The sequence below is a fragment of the Squalius cephalus genome (assembly GCF_949319135.1).
Source record: "Squalius cephalus genome assembly, chromosome: 17".
NCBI classification, from domain to species: domain Eukaryota; kingdom Metazoa; phylum Chordata; class Actinopteri; order Cypriniformes; family Leuciscidae; genus Squalius; species Squalius cephalus.
The window spans coordinates 1,474,868-1,499,714 of NC_137138.1; the positions used below are offsets into that span (position 1 = coordinate 1,474,868).

A 24,847-nucleotide genomic window follows, 5' to 3' on the forward strand; every position below is an offset into this window, starting at 1 on the left:
ACTGTGTCTGAAGGGCTCCATTACTGATGATAAAAGTTGATTTTTATTTTTATTTTCTTCAATTGTCTCAGTGACTCACCCCTGAACATACAGCAAGCATGTGTTTGCCATTTTACTCAATCTTTAAACCGCAAGGTGGATTATTATGACCACAATATTTCTAGATTTTGTTCCTCTAGCTTCCTCTGCTAGTTCTTCGGGTATTCCCCAGAGCTGTGTAACAAGAATATATACACTAAAACACGAGGAGACCAACTTCACCAAGAAAAGACTAGACAGAGAGACCTGAGACTCAAACTGAGACTTTCTGACTGACTGAGGCATCAGCTCTTAAAGCTGATTATGACCAAATACCCTTTTGTTTTTATCAGCCCTGCAAATACATGAGCTATGCAAGAGTGCCAATTGAAGTGCCAAGTGTTTCCAATTGAAAACACTTTTTTTCAATTAAAGCAGTATTCCATGTTAAAATAGAGACAAGGCAATTACAATCCAGCTTTTGAAGGTATTTTTGAGAATAGTGTTTCAGACTAAAGATCTCTTTGCTTGAGGTTGCTGATAAATCATGATGCAAAACGTTCAAGCTTTGGTCTGTTCTTTAGTGTCGGGTTCATTTCTCTTGCAGCTTTCCCTTGCAGAACTTTTTTGTTTTATTATTATATTATTTATTATTATTATTCGGGTTGAACATTTTCTTTCTCTCACACTCGGGTAACAAAAATGGCTTTGTTTTAATTGTTAGGTGGTTGTGTCATGTGTCATTATGAATATTGTTGGGTTATATTAGTACTCATCACTGAAAGAATAAAAGGGTATAGGTACATTAGTGAGCACTTGTGGTTGAACCCTCACTGGATATTTACAAGAACGGATAACAGTGTAAATGTGTCGCTTGAAATGCAATCCCAGAGATTCCCAGGGAAAGCAACAACTAATAAGAATTTACAATAACTTGCACAGTGTGATATATTAGTAGCTATATGAAGTAGATTATGTCAGAAATGATTTATCACCCTTGATTTATGGTTTTATGACAAGATGTCCTTATATGGGGGTTTTATGATGTCATGTGAAAACACATGGTAGCACAGATGAACTAACATAATTCAACATACTTTTAACAAACCTGATTAAAATAAATAAAATATAATCTCCTTATTTGTAGCACTAATATTATTTTCAGTAACTCTGACTACATGTGCTGAAAAATAGAAATAATATTTCATAAAAACCTTTAAACGAATATTGAACATTTGAAATTTAACGAATTGAAATGTTTTTATGGCTGAATTTTTTAGACATTGTTGTATTACAAATTTATTAAATGTTTAATTTAGTTTTCAACATTAAAGGGACACTCTGTGGGAATTTCTCCCATCTAGTGGTGAAATTGTATTTTGCATTCAAGCGAATGATGCTCTCCAGCGCCTCACTTTTTTTAAAAATGCGCGTTGCATCTACGGTAGCCGTTATGTACTAAAAAGCTATGACAGGATGTCTTCTACTTAATCGAGTTTTCCTTCGGGTGAACAGGTTTGTTATTTAAAACAAACTGCAACTTGACACAATGAAAAAAGAATGTTAGAGTATGAATTACTGACTGTGAAAAACATGAATTATGGTAATTAGTAGTAATGCCTTTTTTATTCGTTATATTTTTTTAAGTAACTTACGTGCATTGTTAGATATCATCATCATCAGCGCATTCTCTACTTTAATCAATAGCTGCTATTCATCAAAGAGCCTGTTTAACTTTTAACTATAAATGTTCTGCTGTCTATATAATAAAGTACACAACCAAGCAATGAAAAAAAAAGCATGTAATTAAGACCGTAACATTGACTTACCTGTCGAGAAGAAAGCAGGACACTTCAGCGTCTCTTTTGAAAGTATAGCTATCCGACATTAGACCTTGTTTTTGTAATCTCCATGTTTATGGTCTATTTTGGACTTTTTCGACGACGAGGTCTCCTTATCCTGTGACTCATATGTATGTATGAATGAACAGTGTATAAATAACCATGCAGTGCAGCCTTTTAAACTTGCCGCTGCCGGGGCAGTGACAAGCGCCTCTCACTGCTCTGCTTCTCCGCTTCTGCTGGCTTCAGTGCACGTGACGCTGGTTCTGAACGAAAACGCGTTGTGGAAACGCGTTGGCCTAGTACTTTTAGTCCCTCTCTGCTATTATAGTTTTTCAAGATGGCGGAGCTACATGGAAGCCTCCGTGGACCTACCCGTCCCATGTATATAAAGATAATAAATTCTTCGTTTACGAGGATTAGTCTGATCATTGGCAGAGGTATTTGTACACCATTGAGGACATATTTATGAATACAAATATTGATTTTAGATAATAAATTACCTAAAAAGCTACACATAGTCCCTTTAAAAGTTAAGACTTTGATTTTAAGTAGGGTCAGTTTCTAGTTAGAGACTCTGGCCAGTCCTGTTCTCTCTATTGTGTTTTAAATGAGTCAGATCATGGAGACTCTCACCTTTCGGAGCCCAGACGTTGAATCGTTAGGTTGATTGGATTAGCTTTAGGGGAGACTTTCACCTTTTGTCTTTAATGGCTCTGGGATTGGCTCTTGGAACCGGAGTTCCTGGCCAGTATCAGCATTTGAATAAGTTATGCTGATTCAATTGGACTGGTAGCGCTCTCGGAGTAGGGTGTGTTCCCACTTCATTTGCATGCTTTATTCAGAGTCTCCACCTCTATGTAATCCCTCCCCCTTGGAATGTATATAACTACAATGCATACTGTATTAGATTTAGATTGCTGGACTGCAGCCACGCTCAATAAAGAAGAACTTCTGTTTGAACGTGATCCCAACATCTCCTGGTTTTGCTTCGAAGAAGGAATAAAAAGTTCCCAACAACATGTATTTTCAAACAGCTATTTTTTTTGTTCTGAATTCTTTAAATTATTTCTAAGAATTCACAACAAAAAAATTGCTTTTTGAAAATACATGTCAATATTGTCATATTATTAGCTCCATATGAATTGCGGTAATCGTCAACGTTGCAGGGGTGGAAATAATCTGTAACTGGGTAATGGGTTCCTACACTCGATCATGACATAGAGCCAGGGGTTAAAGTGGGCCGGAACGGTCCGGAACTGCGTTCCGGCACCTCAGATAAATTAATAAATAAATAAATAGATTCAAATCAAATCATTCTCATCAAATTCAATTATTCTCATCATTAATCAAATCAAAACTGAATATCACCGCCTGGCCCCGTTCACAAACACGCTTCCCGACGTTATGTTCTCATGGTTTTCCTGTCTGATTTGAGTGCATGCATCGGTTCACGCCTCCCCTCCCCGCTCCTCCCCGCTGAACGCCAGCGATTACTTGCGTGAAATGCACTCACGGTGGTTGAGCGCGGTAAAGTTAGTTTTAGGTTCGATATTCGCCGGACATTTGTTTTCCCTTGTAATATATTTTATTATTTATTATTATATTATATATTATATTTATACCTGAGAATGCTTTGACGCGTTTCCACAGCACATGATGCTTAAGGGAACGTCTGCCAATTCCACCAACTGCGTTATAGTCCAGTCATTTTAAGCCAAAATTGCAACACAAGCAAACTCAACTGATTTTGTATCCTCAATATGTCCTGAGTAAGGAAAAAAAAGCCCCGAAGAATCCCATTAGGGGAAAGTTTAGAAAAAGACCCAAATATAGCCTATTGCCTATCCATTCTTTTACTTAGGCCTATGTGAATAGGGTAAAAAAGAAAAAAGAAAAAAACCTTTAGATATCACGATGAAAATTACTGAGTTGATTACTTACATCAAGACACAAAAAATGTATTACAAGTTTTTTTTAATTGTTTGTTAACTTGGACAAAAGGTGCACAATCTAATTACGTATGTGCTAATTTGCATAAATACCACAACAGGTCTAAACATTGGGTATAGCCAGGAGAAAATGTCTTGTTGAATCTTGTTAACAGTAAAATACTTAATGTTAAGATCTGAATGGAACCCATTTAGGCTACCCATGAACATTAATACATAGAGGCAGGAAGAAGTACTTTAGAAACCAGCCTTTATTAATTATTAAGAGATGGGGTTTGGGGCTGGGTCCGTGGGACTGTTTCTGGGGGACGAGTCTGAGGGAAGAACAGGAGACAATGGTGAGGAGAATGCAGAAGACAAAAGGTAGGCAAAATAAAAAGTGAATCCCCAGAAACAGTCCCACAGACCCAGCCCCAAACCCCATCTCTGCAATAATAATTAATAAAGGCTGGTTTAAAGTACTTCTTCCTGCCTCTATGTATTAATGTTCATGGGTAGCCTAAAACTTGTCTCAGAAAATGACTCATAAAACATATATCACTTGAGCCTATGTATAGTTTCTTCACTGACACAGACGAAAATGAAAAGTTCAGTTTTAGGAGGGGAAGAATTAGGGCAGAAGGAGACTGAGAGAAAAAGAAAGATGAAGATGAGGAGAGAGCAGGTATTGACAAATAATCTAATGACAAAGTTTTAAAGCTATTTCTTTTTTAAAAAAAATTGGCCTTCAAAAGCCCTAAATTGCACATATGTTGGTCAGAGAAATCCAAATTTTCTCGGGGGAGCATGCCCCCGAACCCACCTAACTACCGCACATTTTAGTCAGTTTTGGACTTCTGATTTTTATGATTAAATTGACACTGTGAAAAACAAGGTTGTGTTGCATACTGTGATGTTCAGCAATTTTAACATAGTATCGTCATCATATCAGTGTAGATGTAGATGGACCAAAATTAAAACATTAAAAGTATTAAATAAGTATTGTGATACTTGGTGCCACAGTGACAATCTTGTCCCAAATAGTATTGCTATACCACGATACTCAATATGTTGTCCCACGGTCAGTAATTTTTCCCTGTTTGTTTTCAAAATTTGAGGGTTCCCCCACCTGCCAAATCCCACTTTAACCACTGCATAGAGCCTAAGTGTTTTGAAAGTAGTTCTGCTTACTGCAGGCTCTACGCTTTCTCATCTCTCTCCTGATCCTCCTCACTATCATCATCTGCCACAGGAGCTGATGAAGCTGATAACATATATTTTGACAGTTTACAGCGTCTGCTTTAAGGGAGTGTTTCTATTTTTTCCACACTATTTCTCTGCACATTCCTTGTGTTTCTTCTCCATCTCGCTGACTATTTTGACAGATACACACTGACACTGCTGCACGCCCGCTCACTCGTTTAAAGTTGTGATTGGGCCAGCCCAGTGTCAATCAAGAGATAGAACCAATGGGCCACTGATCTACGTTTCATGGGCTGGTCTGTCAGAAAAAAAAATAAAAAACTAACGCTGACTTTTTTTGACCAATGCATTACACCCATAGACAGTATATAAACTGGACACAGCGACCCCATAGGTTTCAACGGAGAAAAGTGAAGTAAATTAGAAGCACTTCTTCCTGATGGCTGAGCGACTGCGCAGACCCAAACAGAGCTTGACATAGATGTGATGTGAGCAACCCGTCTGTCTTCTAGTAGCTGTGCAGAGAGAAATCTGAATCATTCCCTTCCGAAACTTGCAGAGACGGAGAGTGTGAGTAGCTGTCCATGAGTTAGGAGCAGGAGACACTTTATGACTCTCTATGGGCTTCTCCCTTGACTTTATCGGACTGTATGCCTCCACGTCCCCCCGATTGCCCGCAAGCTTCTCCTCCTGTCCATACGGTAATTTCCAGAGTCGCGTGGTTATGACGCAATCGTTAGCCTACTTTTACAAAAACTGTTTCTACGGGGCCATAACATAAGATACAAGGTAATGGAGCCTTTTATACATTTTCGTGTTTCTTTAGAAATAAATATTGGACAAATGGAGTCTTTAAACGCCTCAGATGTAAAGTTATTCACTGTCAAAGTGACGCCAAAATGAATGGGAGTCAATGGAATGCTAACAGCAGGTGATGGCTTGATAGCCATTGGCGGCGCCCGGGGGTGGTACGCTATTCGAGAGCTCGATTACCCCCCTGATTACACCGGCACAAACCCAGCGCCGTCAATTAAGCAAAACAAAACGAATGGCCCGTCAATGTACAAATTTTATGGGCCGTTAAAAAATAAAAAATAATTATAAAAATTATGTATGAGTATGAGATGTATCAGCCCAAAAAGCACGTCTGCCCACCGGGAAAGTACCCGGAATGCCCGATGGCCAGTCCACGCCTGCCACACACACATGAGAACTGTGACACACACACAGAGAACTGTGACACACTTACGTGAGAACTGTGACACACACAGAGAGAACTGTGACACACACACACATGAGAACTGTGACACACACAGAGAGAACTGTAACACACACACATGAGAACTGTGACACACACACACATGAGAACTGTGACACACACACACATGAGAACTGTGACACACACAGAGAGAACTGTAACACACACACATGAGAACTGTGACACACACACACATGAGAACTGTGACACACACAGAGAGAACTGTGACACACACACATGAGAACTGTGACACACACACACATGAGAACTGTGACACACACACACAGAACTGTGACACACTTACGTGAGAACTGTGACACACACACACAGAACTGACACACTTACGTGAGAACTGTGACACACACACACACAGAACTGTGACACACTTACGTGAGAACTGTGACACACACACACAGAGAGAACTGTGACACACACACACAGAACTGTGACACACACATGAGAACTGTGACACGTTTTAGATCTACATACAAAAACAGGAAGTCATGTTAAACTTACACACAGTTTCCTCAGTTTGTGTGTGAGGATGTGTGTGTGTGTGTGTGTAGAAGAGACCCAGTATGTTTTCAGTATCTTCAGTAACTCCACTTTCTGAGTGTGACAGTTCTCTGTTGTCCAGATGACAGTCAGATGTTCTGAGTTCACACACTGCCATTTGAGTTCACACATTAAACTATGCTGGGTTGATTCAAGTCAAGTCTTATTCTTGAACTATTTATACACAGGGTTCTCAAGTTTTATCAAAATCTTGGAGTGAGATCACATGCGGTTGGGGGAGGAGCCCTAATGGAGCCCCGCCCCCACCTGGCCCCGCCCCCCCCAATTTTACCCATTGTTCATAATTAACCAGCACAAACTGAAATTATAACAATTGGTAAATCTGATAAATGACAGAGCAATTAATCACATCAAATATACTCTTTAATGTTATATTTCAAAAATTAAGTTACAAAAAATTAACAAATTGCTCCAAACAGTTTGGAAAAACAAATATTTTTGCATTTTGAATGTGTCTAGTCGAAATGGTATAATGATTTATTGTGTGGTGGGACATTGAGAACAAATGACATATTAGAGTATTATTAAGGTATGTGTGTGTGTTTGTGTGTGTGTACACAAGAGTACACACTCCATCTTATGAAATGTGTTTTGTGTTGCAAGTGTTTGAAAAATACAAATGCAATGGCAATCAATGATTAATGTAACGTTATGTTTTGACAGGATATAAAATATTACCCAGAGCACTCTGCTTTAATACGTATGTAGCCTTAATGTAACTAGAAATACTATTAATACAGTATAATATACAATATAATTTAAAATAAAATAAATACATTTAAATGTATTTAAAATAAAATGAAGAAATACATCTTCATTCCTTCCCATACCCACTAACATTTCCCTTAGTTTCAGATAACGTAAGCTAGCCAAACTGAGCCAAAGCTTCTGGCCTGGTTGCAAAGTAGTTGTAGAGTTTTTGACTGCATCAATAATAATGTATACGATGGGCTATATATTAAATGTTCTAGCCTTAAAATGTTAGACGAGCTATCTTACAACTTACGTTCTCCATCATCACGACGTGTGTTCGCGCGATGTTGTTGGTTACCTAGTAACGAACGTACGGTGGCCGAGAATGTTCTGTCAAGTTCCGTGTGTTCGCGCATCTATGTTGCCTATTAACGAACGCAATCTGGCCGAGATACGTGCTGGCGGCAGGAAACTTCACTTTGTGTGCCCGCGCCTCATATACAACGTTATACATAAAGCTTGTAGGACAACTCGGTTGGCATTGCCTTTTCAGCGTGAGAAATACACGGTGTGGCGTGTGAGCGTGTGAACTGGTTGAATTGCGTGTGTCTCACGGCCAATGCGTGAGACTTGAGAACCCTGTTTATACAGCACTTTTTACAACACGGAGTGTTTCAAAGCAGCTTTACAGATATAACAGGAAAATAATGCAAGGTTTGTTTCTAGAAGAAAATAGCGTCTCAGTCCAGCTTAAGTTCAGTGATGGTTCATTTCTGTTGTAAAAAAGTTATTAATTTAGTTTATTTATACTGTGTGTTGAGATTTTTTAAGGTCAAGAAATACAAAAATAAAAAAGCAAAAAGCAACTCTACAAATCTGGAGCCCACCCTGATACATTTAACATTTACATATTTTATCATTTAGCAGACACACTTACAAATGAGGAGAACAATAGAAGCAATCAGACCAACGAGAGCGCAAAAACATTATTTATTTATTTATTTTTGCTGCTTGTTCAAATCGCTTAAATAAAATGAGCTTAAGCAACACAATTGTTATACATTTTGTCCTAACTTAATTTGATTGTGTTTTGTCTGCTTAAATATATGTAAAATTTAAGTTTACTTAATCCGTTTGTGTCATTAAACCATCATCTTCATCATCTTCATCACCAAAGTCACTATTGGCCACCGCTGGTCATGTGATGCAGGAACCCAGAAGCGCTGCGCTGTTACACTGTGAACTCACTCAGAGAAACACACACATGAAAATTATATATTTGCGCACAGAAAGTATTCTCGTCGCTTGATAAACTTAAGGTTGAGCCGCTGTCGTCACTTGGACTATTTTAAACATTGTTTAAAATACAATTTATTTTTTACAAGGCTAGATGGAGTAATGTACTTTACCACAGGACGTCTGTAATATTAATGGCCAGTTCGCACTGGATCAGAGATCTCAGTAAACCAGCAGTGTGAGAGTAACTCGATTTGCTCATCGCCGTCACTCCTGTCATCATGTGTGTGTTACGCTGATTCCTGATTTCACGTGTGCAAACACATATAACCTATATTTATATATATAAAACAGTTATGTCCACTCTAACAATGTATTAATTAACTTCAGACTGGATTGTGTTGGTAATAGGCTCTTATCTAACGCTAAAAGATGTGTCGTGCCTCTAACGAGTGCTGTCGGTCTTCTTCTGATCTGATGGTGTGTGTGAAACACTAGAGTTTTGCCACAGACTCGTTCCAGCGTCTAGAACACACTAATGCTTCTTCAAGCGTCTCCATACTTGAAAAACTGCGGAAAACTACTTTTAACAGGAAATGACTAAATATTTACGCACATATTCACAGAGGGTCTATTCACACCGGATTAATATTACCTGAAGGTAAAAGTCGCTGTAATCTTCACTGATATTGTCCGTCATGATCACTGAGATGCACATTCAGACGGGACTAACATCACAGAGAAGCTCTGATAATTATTACTTTACCTCTCCTCTCCATGTTACACTAGTCCCGTCCGAATAGGGCTTTAGTTTAAATCATTTCTATTTGTGTTTGTAATATTTGATATTCTGTATTCTGTATTAGTAATCTCTTTTTATGTCATGAATTCATCAGTTATTTATCCATGTATTATTTCCTTTACATTGCCTGGTTATTTGGTCTACTGTATTCATAAAACTGACTCAGACTACAATGGTTTTGACAAACACATTCATACAAGCACACTTGATGTGTTCAGTTCACTGGAGAACTGCTGGACGGGCCAAACTGAATCAGTAATCAATCAAATACGTTCAAAATTCAGCAACTAATATTTTAGGTGGTTCAAGCGTGAAGTAAACCTCAGTCTATATCAGCTGATATCAGTCCGCTTCAGTGTGTGTGTATTACAGTCGGCATCAGATCAGTCACTAATCTATTCTTCCTATGTGAAGTAGCATATCAGATTAATGAAAGTATTAAACCTTTAGTGTTTGTGTAGCCTTTAGACTTCAGATGATCATAACAGCTGTGAAGAGAAGATACTGACCCTGCAGGACTTCAGATGATCATAACTGAGTCAACACATTATCATCTATATACTGTAATCTGTATAACACTGTAAGATAATATACTGTCATCATCAGGATCAGCTCATGTAATCATGTAATCTTCATTCCAATGAAGAAAAGTTCATTTTCTTGTGAAGATGCTTTTGAATGAATATGTAAGTGAAAAGCAGTTTACAAACAATCGTAAAAGTGAAAAGAAAACATTCTCTGAAATAAACCCGATCCAGATTGACCTTTGACCCTGTAATGCAGTCTCGTGTCTCCCTCTACAGGAGATCATCAGAATCACAGCAGAGTTAAAGAAGCTACAGATGAAAATGTCACTTGTTTAAAATAGAAATGAAGGCATTGTAAATAAATCTGTATGAGTGTGTGTTTTCTATTCCTCCTAACACACAGAATATGATCTGCAGTTTTCATCTTTGTCCACTAGATGTCAGAAGTAGATTTGAGGTGAAACTCAAAGGCCTTTAGTTTCAGGATCAGAGACAGTGAAGATAAATCAGAGAATCTGATCTGAAGCTCAATGAGGATCATCATGTGTCTCATATGAAGCAGAAAGAGACTCTCATCTGATCAGATTATATTACAGGATCAGTCGCATAATCAGATTCATCACATTCATCAAAGAGATCATTACATTTCAAAGTCAATGTAAAACCATTAAAGAGTTTTATTATGTGTAGTTATATACTGTTGTTATATGCCAGATGTAATGTTTGCCTGAGGTGAAGGAGTAACAGTGGGAAAGTAAAAAGATTTGAGTTGAGTTAGTGTGCCGTTCCTCTGTCCCGAACGACTGACAGTAAACCCCAGTTCAACAAGGTTTATTTATAAAGTATAAATGAAGAAGAAAGTAAAATACTCAAAAGAAAGTAAAATATTCTTCAGGAGGAGGAAAGGCCGAAACAGCAAAAGTTCTCTGGACTACTTTGCTACAAAGTAAAAATACTCTGTCTAGTCAGAGAAAAGAAATGAACAACAGAAATGTTCACTAACTCCCTAAACAGCCAAACACAGGAGAAAGGGGTTTTACAGAAATAAAACGGCATCCAGTGCATTAAAACACATAGTGGCGACAACAACAGTGAGTTAAAGTTCAGTAAGCTACAATTACCCGTAACTTTAAAAGTGTTTCACAATATCGTCTCTGCAACAATATACAGAGCAACAACACGAGGCAGGCGAGGGTTAAAGTCAGTAATCTGGAAGATGAGCTTCAGTTTCAACCCACACAACTCAAACACAAGACGAGCTTCAGCTGTGCCAGAGACACAGATAAACACAGAGAGTCAGTGAGAGATAAACACAGAGACACAGAGAGAGAAACACAGAGAGACAATGAGAGATAAACACAGAGAGACAGTGAGAGTGATCACGTGAATAATTTCCACATGAACAAAAAGATCATTCTGACTGACTTTGACACAAATGTGACACATTTATTTTGTTAGTGGTGAAAAGAAACACTAAAGATGATCAGATCTGGCTTTTAACAAACTTGATCATCTTGATCTGCTGATACTGAGATTGTGTGTGTGTGTGTGTGTGTGTGTGTGTGTGTGACAGAGGGAAGCTGGATCTATAGAACATTATTCAAAGAACATTAAACAAAGTTGAAAAAGGTGACGTGTTTATGAATTAAATGCCTGTAGGGTTCAGGGACATCATTCATCACCCAGAAGAAACTTTTGTGATTTGAACATATAAGCATTCTGGTGCAATCTAACAAGGAAATAAAGGGAAAAGGCAACATTTGCTTCAAGTAAACAAACAAACAAAAACATTTATTGACACTAGGCCAGGGCATTGACAACATTTTATTCAATTTCCATTCATACATTTCAAGTTGATTTGATTTTGATTCATTTGGGGCCTATCAGGTACACATCTCAACTAATGCTGTAAACAATATAGGAACCTCACAGCATTATTATAATAAAGGTTACAATGAATTGATTTTTCATTTCTTGTAATTTGTAGCAATTTTGTTGCCAACATCTTGGGGGAAATGTGCCATTAGTATTTTAATGTAATACATGCAACATTTAATATTATATTTCTTTATTTTTGTTCATATTTTTTTCAGCTGTTCCTTTTATTATTCTGATAAGCACATTTCATTTGTGACTAAATCTATAGGATCCCACAAAAGGAATGATGTCTGGACACAATCAACTGGCTATTTAATAACTGTATAATTTCTAATTGAAAGTGTTTGATTGAGGACTTGAGTTTGGCCTGATGGTCTTTAACCCAGTTGTGATGGTCTTTAACCCAGTTGTGATGGTCTTTAACCCAGTTGCCCAGGAAAAGAGACAGAGCAACAGTTACAGTCTTTTATCCTGTACTTGACCATGTGACCACAAACTAAACATAAGATATTCAAACTGACCATGCTAGAAAAATATAAGACATTTGTGAGGAAATATTCTACAAGTGTGCGGCTCTCATGGGATGAATTCACACACTGATTTGTGGATGAGCAAAATTTCTCCGTGACTTCACGTTTTGATGCGGGTGTAAATGAGTTTTGCACCATATTCACTGCAGCAACTGTGGCAAACGTGTGTGTGTGTGTACGAGTTTCTTAATTAGTGATTTGTAGAATAGGATTAGTGCACTTGTAATGAAGAATTAGAGAAGGTGAAACTGTTGTGTTGTGTTTGTGGAAGAGAAAAAAAATCTACAAGTTTGCAACTCTTAAAACATTTCTCTCTGTGACTTCAAATTTACTGATACACACGTGTGGCTTTTCTCTACAACTACAGATTCCACTGTCAGGCGTTCAGTTGATTTGCACCAAAAAACCTTCATAGTTTAGCTTGAACCACTATTGGCATTTTGAAAACAAACAAAAAAAAGATTCCAAATACTGATGTGATAATCTTCTGTTTCTGTTTCTGTGGCTGTAACCACAAGGAAGAGAATTTCCTCAATGTTTGCCATTCGATGAAGGAGATAAAAAATCTGTTGCTCATTGTTCATGAGGTAAAGATTAATTCAAAAATAAGTATTTTGGAACGATGATAATATTTTCCAAAAGTGGATTTTCACAGTGATGCCACAGAAGAAACGTTTTTGGTTCCTCAAAGAACCTTTCAGTGATTTTTTGTTTATTTGAAGAACATTTTAATAATCTGAAGAACTCCTTCAGCTTTTGTGGAATGGAAAGATGTTGAAGATTCGTCATGCACCATCAATGATAATAAAGAACCTTTATTTTTAAGAGTGTAAATTGTAACATAAATCAAATAAACGCTACGTTTCCCCGATTTGTTTATAAATACTGTTTATGGAAATCTTTCACACACCTCCTGAAGCCAGTGCAGATATATTTAATGTAATTTCACCTGTCTTAAAAAGTCAAATAGATCTTTTCTCTTGAAGTTACTCTGAAGTGCAGAAACTTATGCAGTTTTATTTATTGAGTTTGTTTAAACGTCATCCTCTGTGAAACACATCACTTCTGATAAAACTGTGCAGGAAACATAATGACAGAAATATACAGACATATGAAGAAATAAAACATCAGATGAAGAAACAGAGAACACACCTGAGCCAGATTCAGGATTAAGTTTTTTAAGGATCATTAACTGTAACATGTTCAAGTTGTCCATGGTTAATTGGCTTACTGCCAAAAGCACAGCTTAGGATGGTTGAGCAAAGAAAGGAATGTGCTTTTAACGAAGCTTAGCACATGCTTTCTTTTATCTGAAGAGGAATGTGTCACACCTCAGTCACTGTGTGTTACTGTCACTCTCAGGCTCCAGGAATCAAGAGCTTGTGTGTTGTTGTTCACTCGTTGAGCCGGTTTACAGAGAAACCGGTTACTCTCATAGACGCTCTTAGCTCTTGTTCTCCTTCCTCCAGTTCAGATGATCTGATATCTTGAGAGCGCTAGCAGAAGCGCAGCAGCAAAACTAAGAGGACCGTTTTCTATAATGAGTCAACTTTAATCATCATGACCAGCTGAAATAGAGGATTAACATCATATGTTTTGTTTGATAATAGTGACTTCTGGACACCAATTGTACAATTTTCTAAATGTCATAATATTTGTTAATAAACAAGTATTCATTTCTTCAGTGAGCTCATTGTTTCTGCCTTACATTATTACATTGTTTAATATCTCTATTATGTTCAGCACAATTCTATTCAGTTTAGAAGCCGCCAGAAGAGACCAAACGTGATGTACATGTTAGACACACACATATAGCATGTAAAGCAGATCATGTGTGCAGTAATGATAGAGACGTGTGTGTGTGAGAGGCTCCAGATTCTGTTATTGCTGATACGGTTATTAAATATATGACACTGAATTAAACTACAGTTCACATTTTCACAATAGTGTATTGGCATTGGGTGAGTACAGTAATCTACCGCAGTGTCGACAACAACGCCTGACATAAACCTCTACAAGTGTGTCTGTGTCCTAATAAAATAGAGATAAGCTATGGTGTGAGTATTTCAGTTTCAGTTTATTTATAAAGCACAGTTAAACACAACTACCGTTGACCAGTGTGCTGTAAAACCAGTAACAGAATAAACACAGCAACACACACACAGATATAAACTACAGAACATAAAACAGGACAACAGCATCAGTCATATATTCATGTGTGGCATTATTTGTGTCATTCTTCATTTCTTTTGTAGACTAAAGCTTTATGAATGTAATCAGAAATCTGAGGAAAGAGTTGATGTAAAGACAGGAGAGACAGATCTGACGTGGCAGATTGTATTGGCTCAGATCCAGATAGAGGAATGCTGCTTCAGAGCAAATGTGTTGTTCTCTAAAGATAAGATTGACAGATCTGACGTGTCTGAATATGACTCAGATGATCCAGTGTTATTCTCTACATGATCAACTTCATGAGGATAAAATGAGTAAATGATTTTAGAGCAGAGGAAGAGCTGATGACACAAATCTGACTGAATAATAAAGATTCATGAAAACTGTAAATAATACAGTAACAACTTACAACTTTACTCTGATGTGTAAATATTTACTGCTGATAAAGATTGAGCAGAAAGAAGAGCTTGTGTTTGAGTGTAAAGTGTTATTGTGTGTCAAATGTGGGTCTGTAAAATTATTAGAAAACATGAGATTAATTTCCACTGTTATGCTTATTAATAATCAACTATATATTTATTACAGACAAAATGACATTTGTAAGTTGCCAGAGTGTGTTAAAGATATGGATGACCAGTAATGTTCTTATAATAAATGATGATAATCATAAATAACATGATATTATTGATTGGCCATAATCCTGTCCACAGAATCTCTTGTAAACAATCTGCATCAGTGTGTGTTTCTTCATCATGTCCAGTTAAAGATCTGGCTGATCCTTCAGCGTTATTCACCTCAGAAACACCAAAATACAGAACATGTTTCTGATGCAGAAAAGCTCATAAAGCGTTCATGACTGGATTACTGTAATGCATTACTAGATTATCCTGATCATTATCAATCAACAAACTACAGTTATAGTGCAAAATACAGCAGCTAGAGTTATTACCAGATCAAGACCATATCATCATATAACACCAGTTTCACCATCTCTACACTGGGAATCTGTTAAACTACTGATGTGTGAAACAAGCATTCATAGAGAAATGTGCGAAACTGAAACAACACATAGAGCAAAACCAGTTAGGTCAGAGCTTAACCGTAAGAGTAGCTAAACCAGTTGAGTGGCTGTTCTCTGTCTGACATCACAGAAAGATTGGGAGTGGCGTTTGTGGCGTGTGTTCCTCAGACTCTCAGTAACACTGGAGCTTCTCTCTGTCCAGATCATCACAAGGTAATTAAACACTTTCATCTTTAACATTTTGTAAGAGTATTTATTTATTTATTAATTAACTATGAACAATGTTAGTGTACAAAGTATTGTAGTAAAACTGAAAAATAAATATGTATTTAAACAAATCACTAACAAATGTGAAATTAACTATATCTCTGTATTTTTTCTAACAGATTATGCAGAATCTGAACACAAGAGAAATGAATGCATGACAGGAATATATCTGGACTATCACAAACTACAGAAGAAGGACTTTATCTTTATATATTCAGTGTGATTTAATAAACTCTGGATTATTCTACATCTCTCTTCTTCTCACAGGCGAGAAACATGTTTCATATTTCATTTCTCATCTTTACTGAGGAGCTTTATCTTCATATGATGACTGGATTATTTGCTATTTTATCACAAATGTTTAAATTCTATATTTTAAGTGCATGTTCTCCGTTAGATGATCTGAATCTATATCATCAGTTCAGTCTCTGTATTATAATTATGATGATAACGGGTTGTTTTCTTCATTTTCAGTCTCTGTTGATCCAGTCGGAGCTGTAAAGTGTCGTTCTGATGAATCAAATATGATCAAACATGAGGTGAGAAGAGAAAGATGTTTATGATCAGGACTCACACATAAACTCACATTTCTATATTTGTCATTTGTCATCATCATTGATTATTGTGAATATTGTAGAGTTAATCTGAGATGCTGTAATAACACTGAGCTCATGCAGATGTTGATCAGGAGTTGATCTGATGTCTCGTGATATGATGTTATATCGCTTTAATGAAACTCTGTCTGTGTGATTGAACAGATTCAAATGAAGAGGAGAAAGAAAATCAGCAGAAATCACAGATCAGCAGAAAACAAGAAGACAGAGAGAAAAATGGAGGACAGAAATGAGACACAAACCAGAGAATCTCCAGAGGAAAGAGGACAGAGACTTGTGAGACGTGAGAGTATGGAGAAACTAAATCCAGACTGTGAGTGTTTGATCATTATTGAACTTCAGTCCTTCATCATATTTTAGTTTTACTGTCAGATTTACTGTTGTTTTCTCTCCTGTCATAAAGTGTCACATTCAGACAAATTCATCAGACTGACTTTCTGCAGTTATGAAACATTTACAGATTGTGTTTAATTGACAGAAAAGTTATTGTTTAAGAACATATTAAATGTATAAATTCAAAGCAAAGTATATGAGGATTATCTAATATGTATATTTCTAGTCTAATGATCCAGACGAGCCTGTAAAGTTTGATTCTGATGTCAAAACTGAGGAGAGATTCTCATCAAACCCTTCATCATGTTCTCAAGATCATCATCATCATCACTGATCATCATCTCCATCATCACTGATCTTCATCATCATCACTGATCTTCATCATCTTCATCATCTTCATCATCGGTTCACTCGTGTCTTCTGGAATCTTCTACACACTCTTCTGAACACAAACTCATCAAGATCTTCTTTCTCAGTCTGAACTCTCATTGTTCTCCATCACTAATCAATAGTATTGATCTACTGTAAATATTTCACACACACCTTTTCCATCCTCTATCACACACGCACACACACACACACACACACACACACACACACACACACGACTCAAACTGGGACTTTCTGACTGTGAGGAAACAGTGTTACTCTTAGACACCCGTTATTTTTCATGTATATAGTCATTTATTTATACTATATTTATTTTATATATATTGTACATATTTTTAATAATAGCTACAAGCAAGTAATATTCACCTCATATTAAAGGCAACATTATATTTGATAGTGTTTGGATGTTGTCTTTAATGCATATTGTAAAGAGTTCTGATGCTGGACTGACTCGAGCCAATCACCTGAGCTGGAAATGTCACATGACCGACTCTAGAGCTGCAGGGAAATGACATCATGTCATCACTGATTGGCCGATGAATCAACACATCATCATCTATATACTGTAATCTGAACAATACTGTATAACACTGTAAGATAATATACTGTAATCATCTTTAATGTGTTCATTGTTTCTGCCTAAATGAATATGTGCCGTTAACCACTGTAACTCATGATTGTATTATCTGTGTATTTCTGATGTATGGACGTTACTTTGTCACAGTATGTATAAGCACTATACAAATAAACATAAAAGTGAAAATAAAAACAAAACTCTGAAATAAAGCGGCTCCAGATTGCCCTTTGCCCCTGTCCTGCAGTCTCGTGTCTCCCTCTACAGGAGATCATCAGAATCACAGCAGAGTTAAAGAAGCTACAGATGAAAATGTGTTTTACAGCAACAAATGAAAACACTTCCAGATTTCAGTTCATCAGGGAATATGAAAATCAACAAGTTGTAATTTGAAGGGAATCATTATTGAAGTCAAACACAAAGATGTCAAATGTGCGTCACTATAAAATATGACTTCTGCTGTTTTGATATTATTCTGAAGGTTTGAATGGTTTGATCAGAATCAAGATCTCTTTAGTTCCAGTGAATTCTGTGACGCTTCCAGCTTTAATATCATAAAGCAGCCTGTGATTATGATGATGAGTTTATGACAGAATCACTTTTATTCTCCGCTTTCTCCATCATGTGCTTCATCTGTCGTTTCACACAGAAGATCTCTCTGTTTCTCTTTCTGATAGAGTTAGAAACAGGGAATAATGGATGTTCTTCCCAGAGACTGTGTTTCTGGATTCTTCTGTTAGCAGAAGCTGATGATGATGTTTCATATCAGGCAAATCTCCATCAGCTCCTGATTCAACAATATGACAAACTCAGATCACTCATACATGCATTACAATCATGAGTCTCAGTATAATGTGTTTTCCTCATTTAAAAGCTACTGATGAAGATGAAGATGATGATGATGAAGATGATGATGAAACTCAGAGATCTGAGATGAAGATGAGGATCCTCATGTCACACATAAAGCATAAAGAGAATCATCTGTGATTCTCCACTGAGGGGGAAATGTTGATTGACTGATTTGATGCATGTCTCTCATTGGTTGGAATATGCTGCTGTTTTAAACTAATAATAATGTTTTTTAAAAAATAGACAGTTGGATGTTGTTGTGCAAAATTCATTGAAATAGGTTATTTAGCATCTGACTCTAATAGAATTAACCTGACTAAATTAAAGTTGTTATTCTTTAACCTCTTATTCCTAAAGCAATTCCGTATAGGGAAGAAACTGGTGGAAAGTCCCAAAAGGGGATGTTTGTGTAACTGTGAGGGAATACTTCACAAAACTCTGTGAATGACATGGCATGTCTGGAATGTAATCTGAAATGCCACAATAGACCATAAGCCTGAAGGCAGATTTGTGCTGATAGAGAAACACATTTAAATTCCTCCTCAATGCTTGTTTGAGCAATAGTTCTATGGAGTTATTCTTGTGCCAATAATAATGAACGTAGCTTTTCAAGAAACTAATGAAAATATAAATTGAAACTGAATAAAATATCTTTGACACTGAAAAAGAATAAATCGCAGGCAAATTTTTTGACTTCGTTTTTAATACACAGCATGTTTTGCTAACTATTTCTAATATTTCAATCGCTGATCTGAACTTACAAATGCGCTTCCAGAGTTTTCGTTTACGCTGCCTGAGTTTTCGTTCGCCGTTCTGACACATTTCTCTCGTGGGGGCAGGGCTAGTAGCAGTGTGTTCTCATTGGCTACTGAGTTTTTGAGTGACAGCTTCTTGACCTGGAAGTGAAGACGTCAGTAGTGTGTTTTTAAGTGTGGATGTGAGCGTCTGTAATCGCTCAGTTTCAGTTTCAAAGATAATTTATTCAGTTTCAATTTATATTTTCATTAGTTTCTTGAAAAAATATGTTCATTATTATTGGCACAAGAATAACTCCACATAGTTCCTATATTGTACATTAGTATTTTAATATCTATATTATGTTCACCACAATTCAGTCTAGAAGCTGCCAGAAGAGACCAAACATGATGTACATGTTAGAAACACACATATAGCATGTACATCAGATCATGTGTGCAGTAATGATAGAGACGTGTGTGTGTGAGAGGCTCCAGATTCACACACAGTCTCGTTTCGTTTCTGCTGTTTTGTGCCGGTTAAAGTTCTGTTATTGCTGCTTCGGTTATTAAATATAAGACACTGAATTAAACTACAGTTCACATTTTCATAATAGTGTATTGGCATTGGGTGAGTACAGTAATCTACAGCAGTGTCGACAACAACGCCTGACATAAACCTCTACAAGTGTGTCTGTAAAATATATATAAGCTATAGTGTGAGTATTTCAATTTCAGTTTATTTATAAAGCACAATTAAACACAGCTACCGTTGACCAGTGTGCTGTAAAAACCAGTAACAGAATAAACACAGTAACACACACACAGATAAACTACAGAACATAAAACAGGACAACAGCATCAGTCATATATTCATGTATAGCATTATTTGTGTCATTCTTCATTTCTTTTGTAGACTATAGCTTTCTGATGCAGGAATGAAACCAGAAATCTGAGGAAAGAGTTGTTGTTCCAGCACAAGATTGACAGATCTGATATGTGTCTGAATATGACTCAGATGATCCAGTGTTATTCTCTACATGATCAACTTCATGAGGATATAAATGAGTAAATGATTTTAGAGCAGAGGAAGAGCTGATGACACAAATCTGACTGAATAATAAAAGATTCATGAAAACTGTGAATAATACAGTAACAACTTACAACTTTACTATGATGTGTAAATATTTCCTGCTGATAAAGATTGAGCAGAAAGAAGAGCTTGTGTTTGAGTGTAAAGTGTTATTGTGTGTCAAATGTGGGTCTGTAAAATTATTAGAAAACATGAGATTAGTTTCCACTGTTATGCTTATTAATAATCAACTATATCTTACAGACAAATGACATTTGTATATTATCCAAGTTGCCAGAGTGTGTTAAAGATATGGATGACCAGTAATGTTCTTATAATAAATGATGATAATCATAAATAACATGATATTATTGATTGGCCATAATCCTGTCCACAGAATCTCTTGTAAACAATCTGCATCAGTGTGTGTTTCTTCATCATGTCCAGTTAAAGATCTGGCTGATCCTTCAGCGTTATTCACCTCAGAAACACCAAAATACAGAACATGTTTCTGATGCAGAAAAGCTCATAAAGCGTTCATGACTGGATTACTGTAATGCATTACTAGATTATCCTGATCATTATCAATCAACAAACTACAGTTATAGTGCAAAATACAGCAGCTAGAGTTATTACCAGATCAAGACAATATCATCATATAACACCAGTTTCACCATCTCTACACTGGGAATCTGTTTAATTACTTGATTATTTGTGAAATACGCTAATTTATCAATAAAAAACATCTTCAACAACAAAGAGAATGAAACCAGTCTAACACACATGTGGGAGGAACAGTTTTAGCTTCACCTTCTTCTTTCTAAATAAAAAGGATTGTGTTCCTGACGCAATGTATTCAGTTTACATTCCTGGTGTAGTGAATTCCCAGGGTACGAGACTGAGACACAGGGAGCGTACATGTCAGGATTCCGCCTCTCATTGCATTACATTGTCAAGTGAACAGTTTGCTGTACCAGTTAGACTCCGCCTTCTGTATTAGTTCACGTCCCTGCCACTATAAAAGAGCAGAGCAGACTCTGTATTCAGTGTGTTCTCTCTGTATCTACTGACACTGGGATTCTCACTGAATGACTGGATCTTTATGGTCTTCTCTCTTCTTCTCACAGGTGAGGAACATGTTTCTAAACGCATGATTTAATTATTCATTCAAGCCTACTTTACTGAGGAGCTTTATTTTCTGACTGGATTATGTGCTATTTTACAATAAATACTTTGATCGTTGCTACTTGTAAATTATTGAATGTTTGTAAAATTGTAATCATTGTTTGTCTATATTCCTTGTTTCATTGTTTAAATTAGATGTAAATCAGGAAGAAACACATGAAGACATAAAGATTGAAAACATGAATCTTGTGAAGTTCATCAGACGGAGCAGCAGGAGTGAACACAGATCAGACTGTGAGGAGATCACTCATTATATATATATATGAGACTAATGTCAGTATAATTAAATCATGTGAAACCAATCTTGAATTATTTTTTATGTGTTTTGCATGAGTCTCTGTATTATAATTATGATGATAACGGGTTATTTTCTTCATTTCCAGTCTCTGTTGATCCAGTCGGAGCTGTAAAGTGTCGTTCTGATGAATCAAATATGATCAAACATGAGGTGAGAAGAGAAAGATGTTTATGATCAGGACTCACACATAAACTCACATTTCTATATTTGTCATTTGTCATCATCATTGATTATTGTGAATATTGTAGAGTTAATCTGAGATGCTGTAATAACACTGAGCTCATGCAGATGTTGATCAGGAGTTGATCTGATGTCTCGTGATATGATGTTATATCGCTTTAATGAAACTCTGTCTGTGTGATTGAACAGATTCAAATGAAGAGGAGAAAGAAAATCAGCAGAAATCACAGATCAGCAGAAAACAAGAAGACAGAGAGAAAAATGGAGGACAGAAATGAGACACAAACCAGTGAATCACCAGAGGAAAGAGGACAGAGACTTGATAGATGTGACAGTATGGAGGACCTAAAGCCACACTGTGAGAGTTTGATCATTATTGAACTTTAATCCTTCATCACATTTCAGTCGGTTTTAAATTGAGAATATAATTCATATATATGAGTATGTATATATAGTCTGATATATATTTGTGATTTCTAGTGTCCTGTGATCCAGACGAGCCTGTAAAGTTTGATTCTGATGTCAAAACTGAGGAGAGATTCTCATCAAACCCTTCATCATGTTCTCAAGATCATCATCATCATCATCATCATCATCACTGACATCCATCAGCAGCTGAAGACCTGAACATCTTCATCATCATCATCATCATCACTATAATCATCTTCATCACCAGATTATAGACTCATGAACAGTGTATTTCTCAGAATCTCCTGATGTTGCTCTGCTGATAAACTTCACTGTAGAGGTCTACACGGGTCCAAAAATTCATGCCCGAACTCAAAGAGACCCGTAATGTGCAACACCAAACCGAACCGGACCGGTCTATTATTTCAAAAGCTGGACCCGATGTGGTGAACAAACGAGTCTGAAGAGATGAGTCTGAGCTTAGGACCCAAGCAATCCGATTGGTTCAAAGCACGGTTACAAATCATACAAAACCACTTTATTATGGAAGACGTTTGTACTACGTTATAACAAGTCATTAATGTATTTTAACTTATACATTTCATATACCAGTATTTAACCGAAGCTATAGATTGTGAAATTAAACATTTATCGTTGTTAGTGTTTTTTAGTTAGCTTAGATAGTTGCATAGCATACAGCTAACGTTATCTGATAGTTGTAAGCTGAGCTTTATACCTGAGCTTTACCTGAGCTTTACTGCACTGATACTGACTTACCGTATTCACAGCAATTCGTAATGCAATCATAATTGTGTCATTATTTTTTATTAAAAGAACCATAAAATAATGTTTATTTGTGTATATTACTATTTTCTTATTAACAAAAAGACATTTAAATAAATGACAGAATGCTAGCTATGTTTTGTGGGTATAAATATTAATCGGTTGTCTAGCCTTGATTAAAGAACAGTATAATACAATTACGGAATCACAAATCTTCATGTAATCAATCAAACCCCTTAATTCATATAATAATCTTTTATTTTTATCCTGATTAAAGGGGGGGTGAAATGCTATTTCATGCATACTGAGTTATTTACACTGGTAAAGAGTTGGATTCCCATGCTAAACATGGACAAAGTTTCAAAAACTAAGTTGTACGTTTGAAGGAGTATTTTTGTTCCAAAAATACTCCTTCCGGTTTGTCACAAGTTTCGGAAAGTTTTTTTCGAGTATGGCTCTGTCTTACGTAAGATAGAGCGGAATTTCCTTATATGGGTCCTCAGGGCACTTCTCCGGTAAGATCTCGGGCGCGCGCGCACTCGTAGACCAGAGCAAGAGAGTGAAAGCAGTTCGCCATCAAAGCGCCCTGCCCGGCTTTTGGGAAGTCATGGTCACCAAAGAAGTGTGTTTTTGGTTGCCAGGGCAAGACAACCCTGCACAGATTCCCAAAGAACCCAGCGTTAAGGAGCCCGTGGATGGAGTTTGTTTTCCTGAGCATAAACGGAGTTGTGCAAGATTGTTTGTTCCCTGCATTTCGACGATGATTGTTTTATAAACAAAGCCCAGATCGACGGATTTGCAGATCGTCTAATGCTTAAGGATCGAGCAGTCACAATGATAAAGGTTCGCGGTCGTGCGTTGGAACCGGATGGTGAGTAAAACTGTTGAACAAATGTCTCTGTGTGTTGTCACTAGCTCGGCGCGTTAGCACAGCTTTAGCTCCGCCCACACGGCCCGCCCCCAGCCGCTCGGTTTTTTCCGGAAAGACTCGGTACAGCCTATCTTTCTTTTAAAAATATAATAAAACTAAAGACTTTTTGGAGATATGAAGGATGCAATACTACTCTATAGGTACTCAAGATTAACAGGAGATTGAGTGAAAATGAGCATTTCACCCCCCCCCCCTTTAATGAAAGGAATAACATGTTTAGGTATGTTTTGTTACGAAGTTATTTGTTATTACGCAATAGGGCATAATATACTTTTTTTATTACAAGCATGTCATTTGTGTACTAATGCATATGATTTATGTCATAATTCTTAAAACAGAACATCATACAATACAATAACATTTAATGTAATAAAATGAGTGAACCAAAACTTATATAAAAATTTAATTAAATTACACAATACACTAAATAATGAATTCAACTGAATTATGAGATTTAATATATTTAATTTTTATTAACACAAAACTACAAGCAAAATGCACATCGTTTTAGGACATTTATAGAGCTTTTTAAAATACACAACA

The 24,847-nt window shown here is 36.6% G+C and overlaps 1 protein-coding gene and 1 long non-coding RNA gene across 4 annotated transcripts; both read left to right on the forward strand.

Moving 5' to 3' along the window:
• Positions 1-15,847: 15,847 nt before the first annotated feature.
• Positions 15,848-17,340, forward strand: LOC307144495. Of its 2 annotated transcripts, XR_013818766.1 has the most exons (4): positions 15,853-15,899; positions 16,428-16,492; positions 16,712-16,880; positions 16,971-17,340. It is a non-coding gene; the product is annotated as an uncharacterized lncRNA (long non-coding RNA). The 2 variants fall into 2 exon arrangements; XR_013818765.1 differs by having other exon boundaries at positions 15,848-15,899; positions 16,712-17,340.
• Positions 17,341-21,552: 4,212 nt separating this feature from the next.
• Positions 21,553-23,502, forward strand: LOC307144483 (uncharacterized protein). 2 transcript variants are annotated; one of them, XM_079846883.1, is made up of 5 exons: positions 21,553-21,646; positions 21,840-21,938; positions 22,088-22,152; positions 22,372-22,540; positions 22,663-23,502. In XM_079846883.1, the coding sequence occupies exons 1-5, from the start codon at positions 21,622-21,624 to the stop codon at positions 22,782-22,784; spliced, it is 480 nt and encodes a 159-aa protein (XP_079703009.1). In that variant the 5' UTR covers positions 21,553-21,621; the 3' UTR covers positions 22,785-23,502. The 2 variants fall into 2 exon arrangements, with proteins under 2 accessions (XP_079703009.1, XP_079703010.1); XM_079846884.1 differs by lacking the exon at positions 21,840-21,938 and having other exon boundaries at positions 21,617-21,646; positions 22,663-23,430.
• The last annotated feature ends 1,345 nt before the right edge of the window (positions 23,503-24,847 follow it).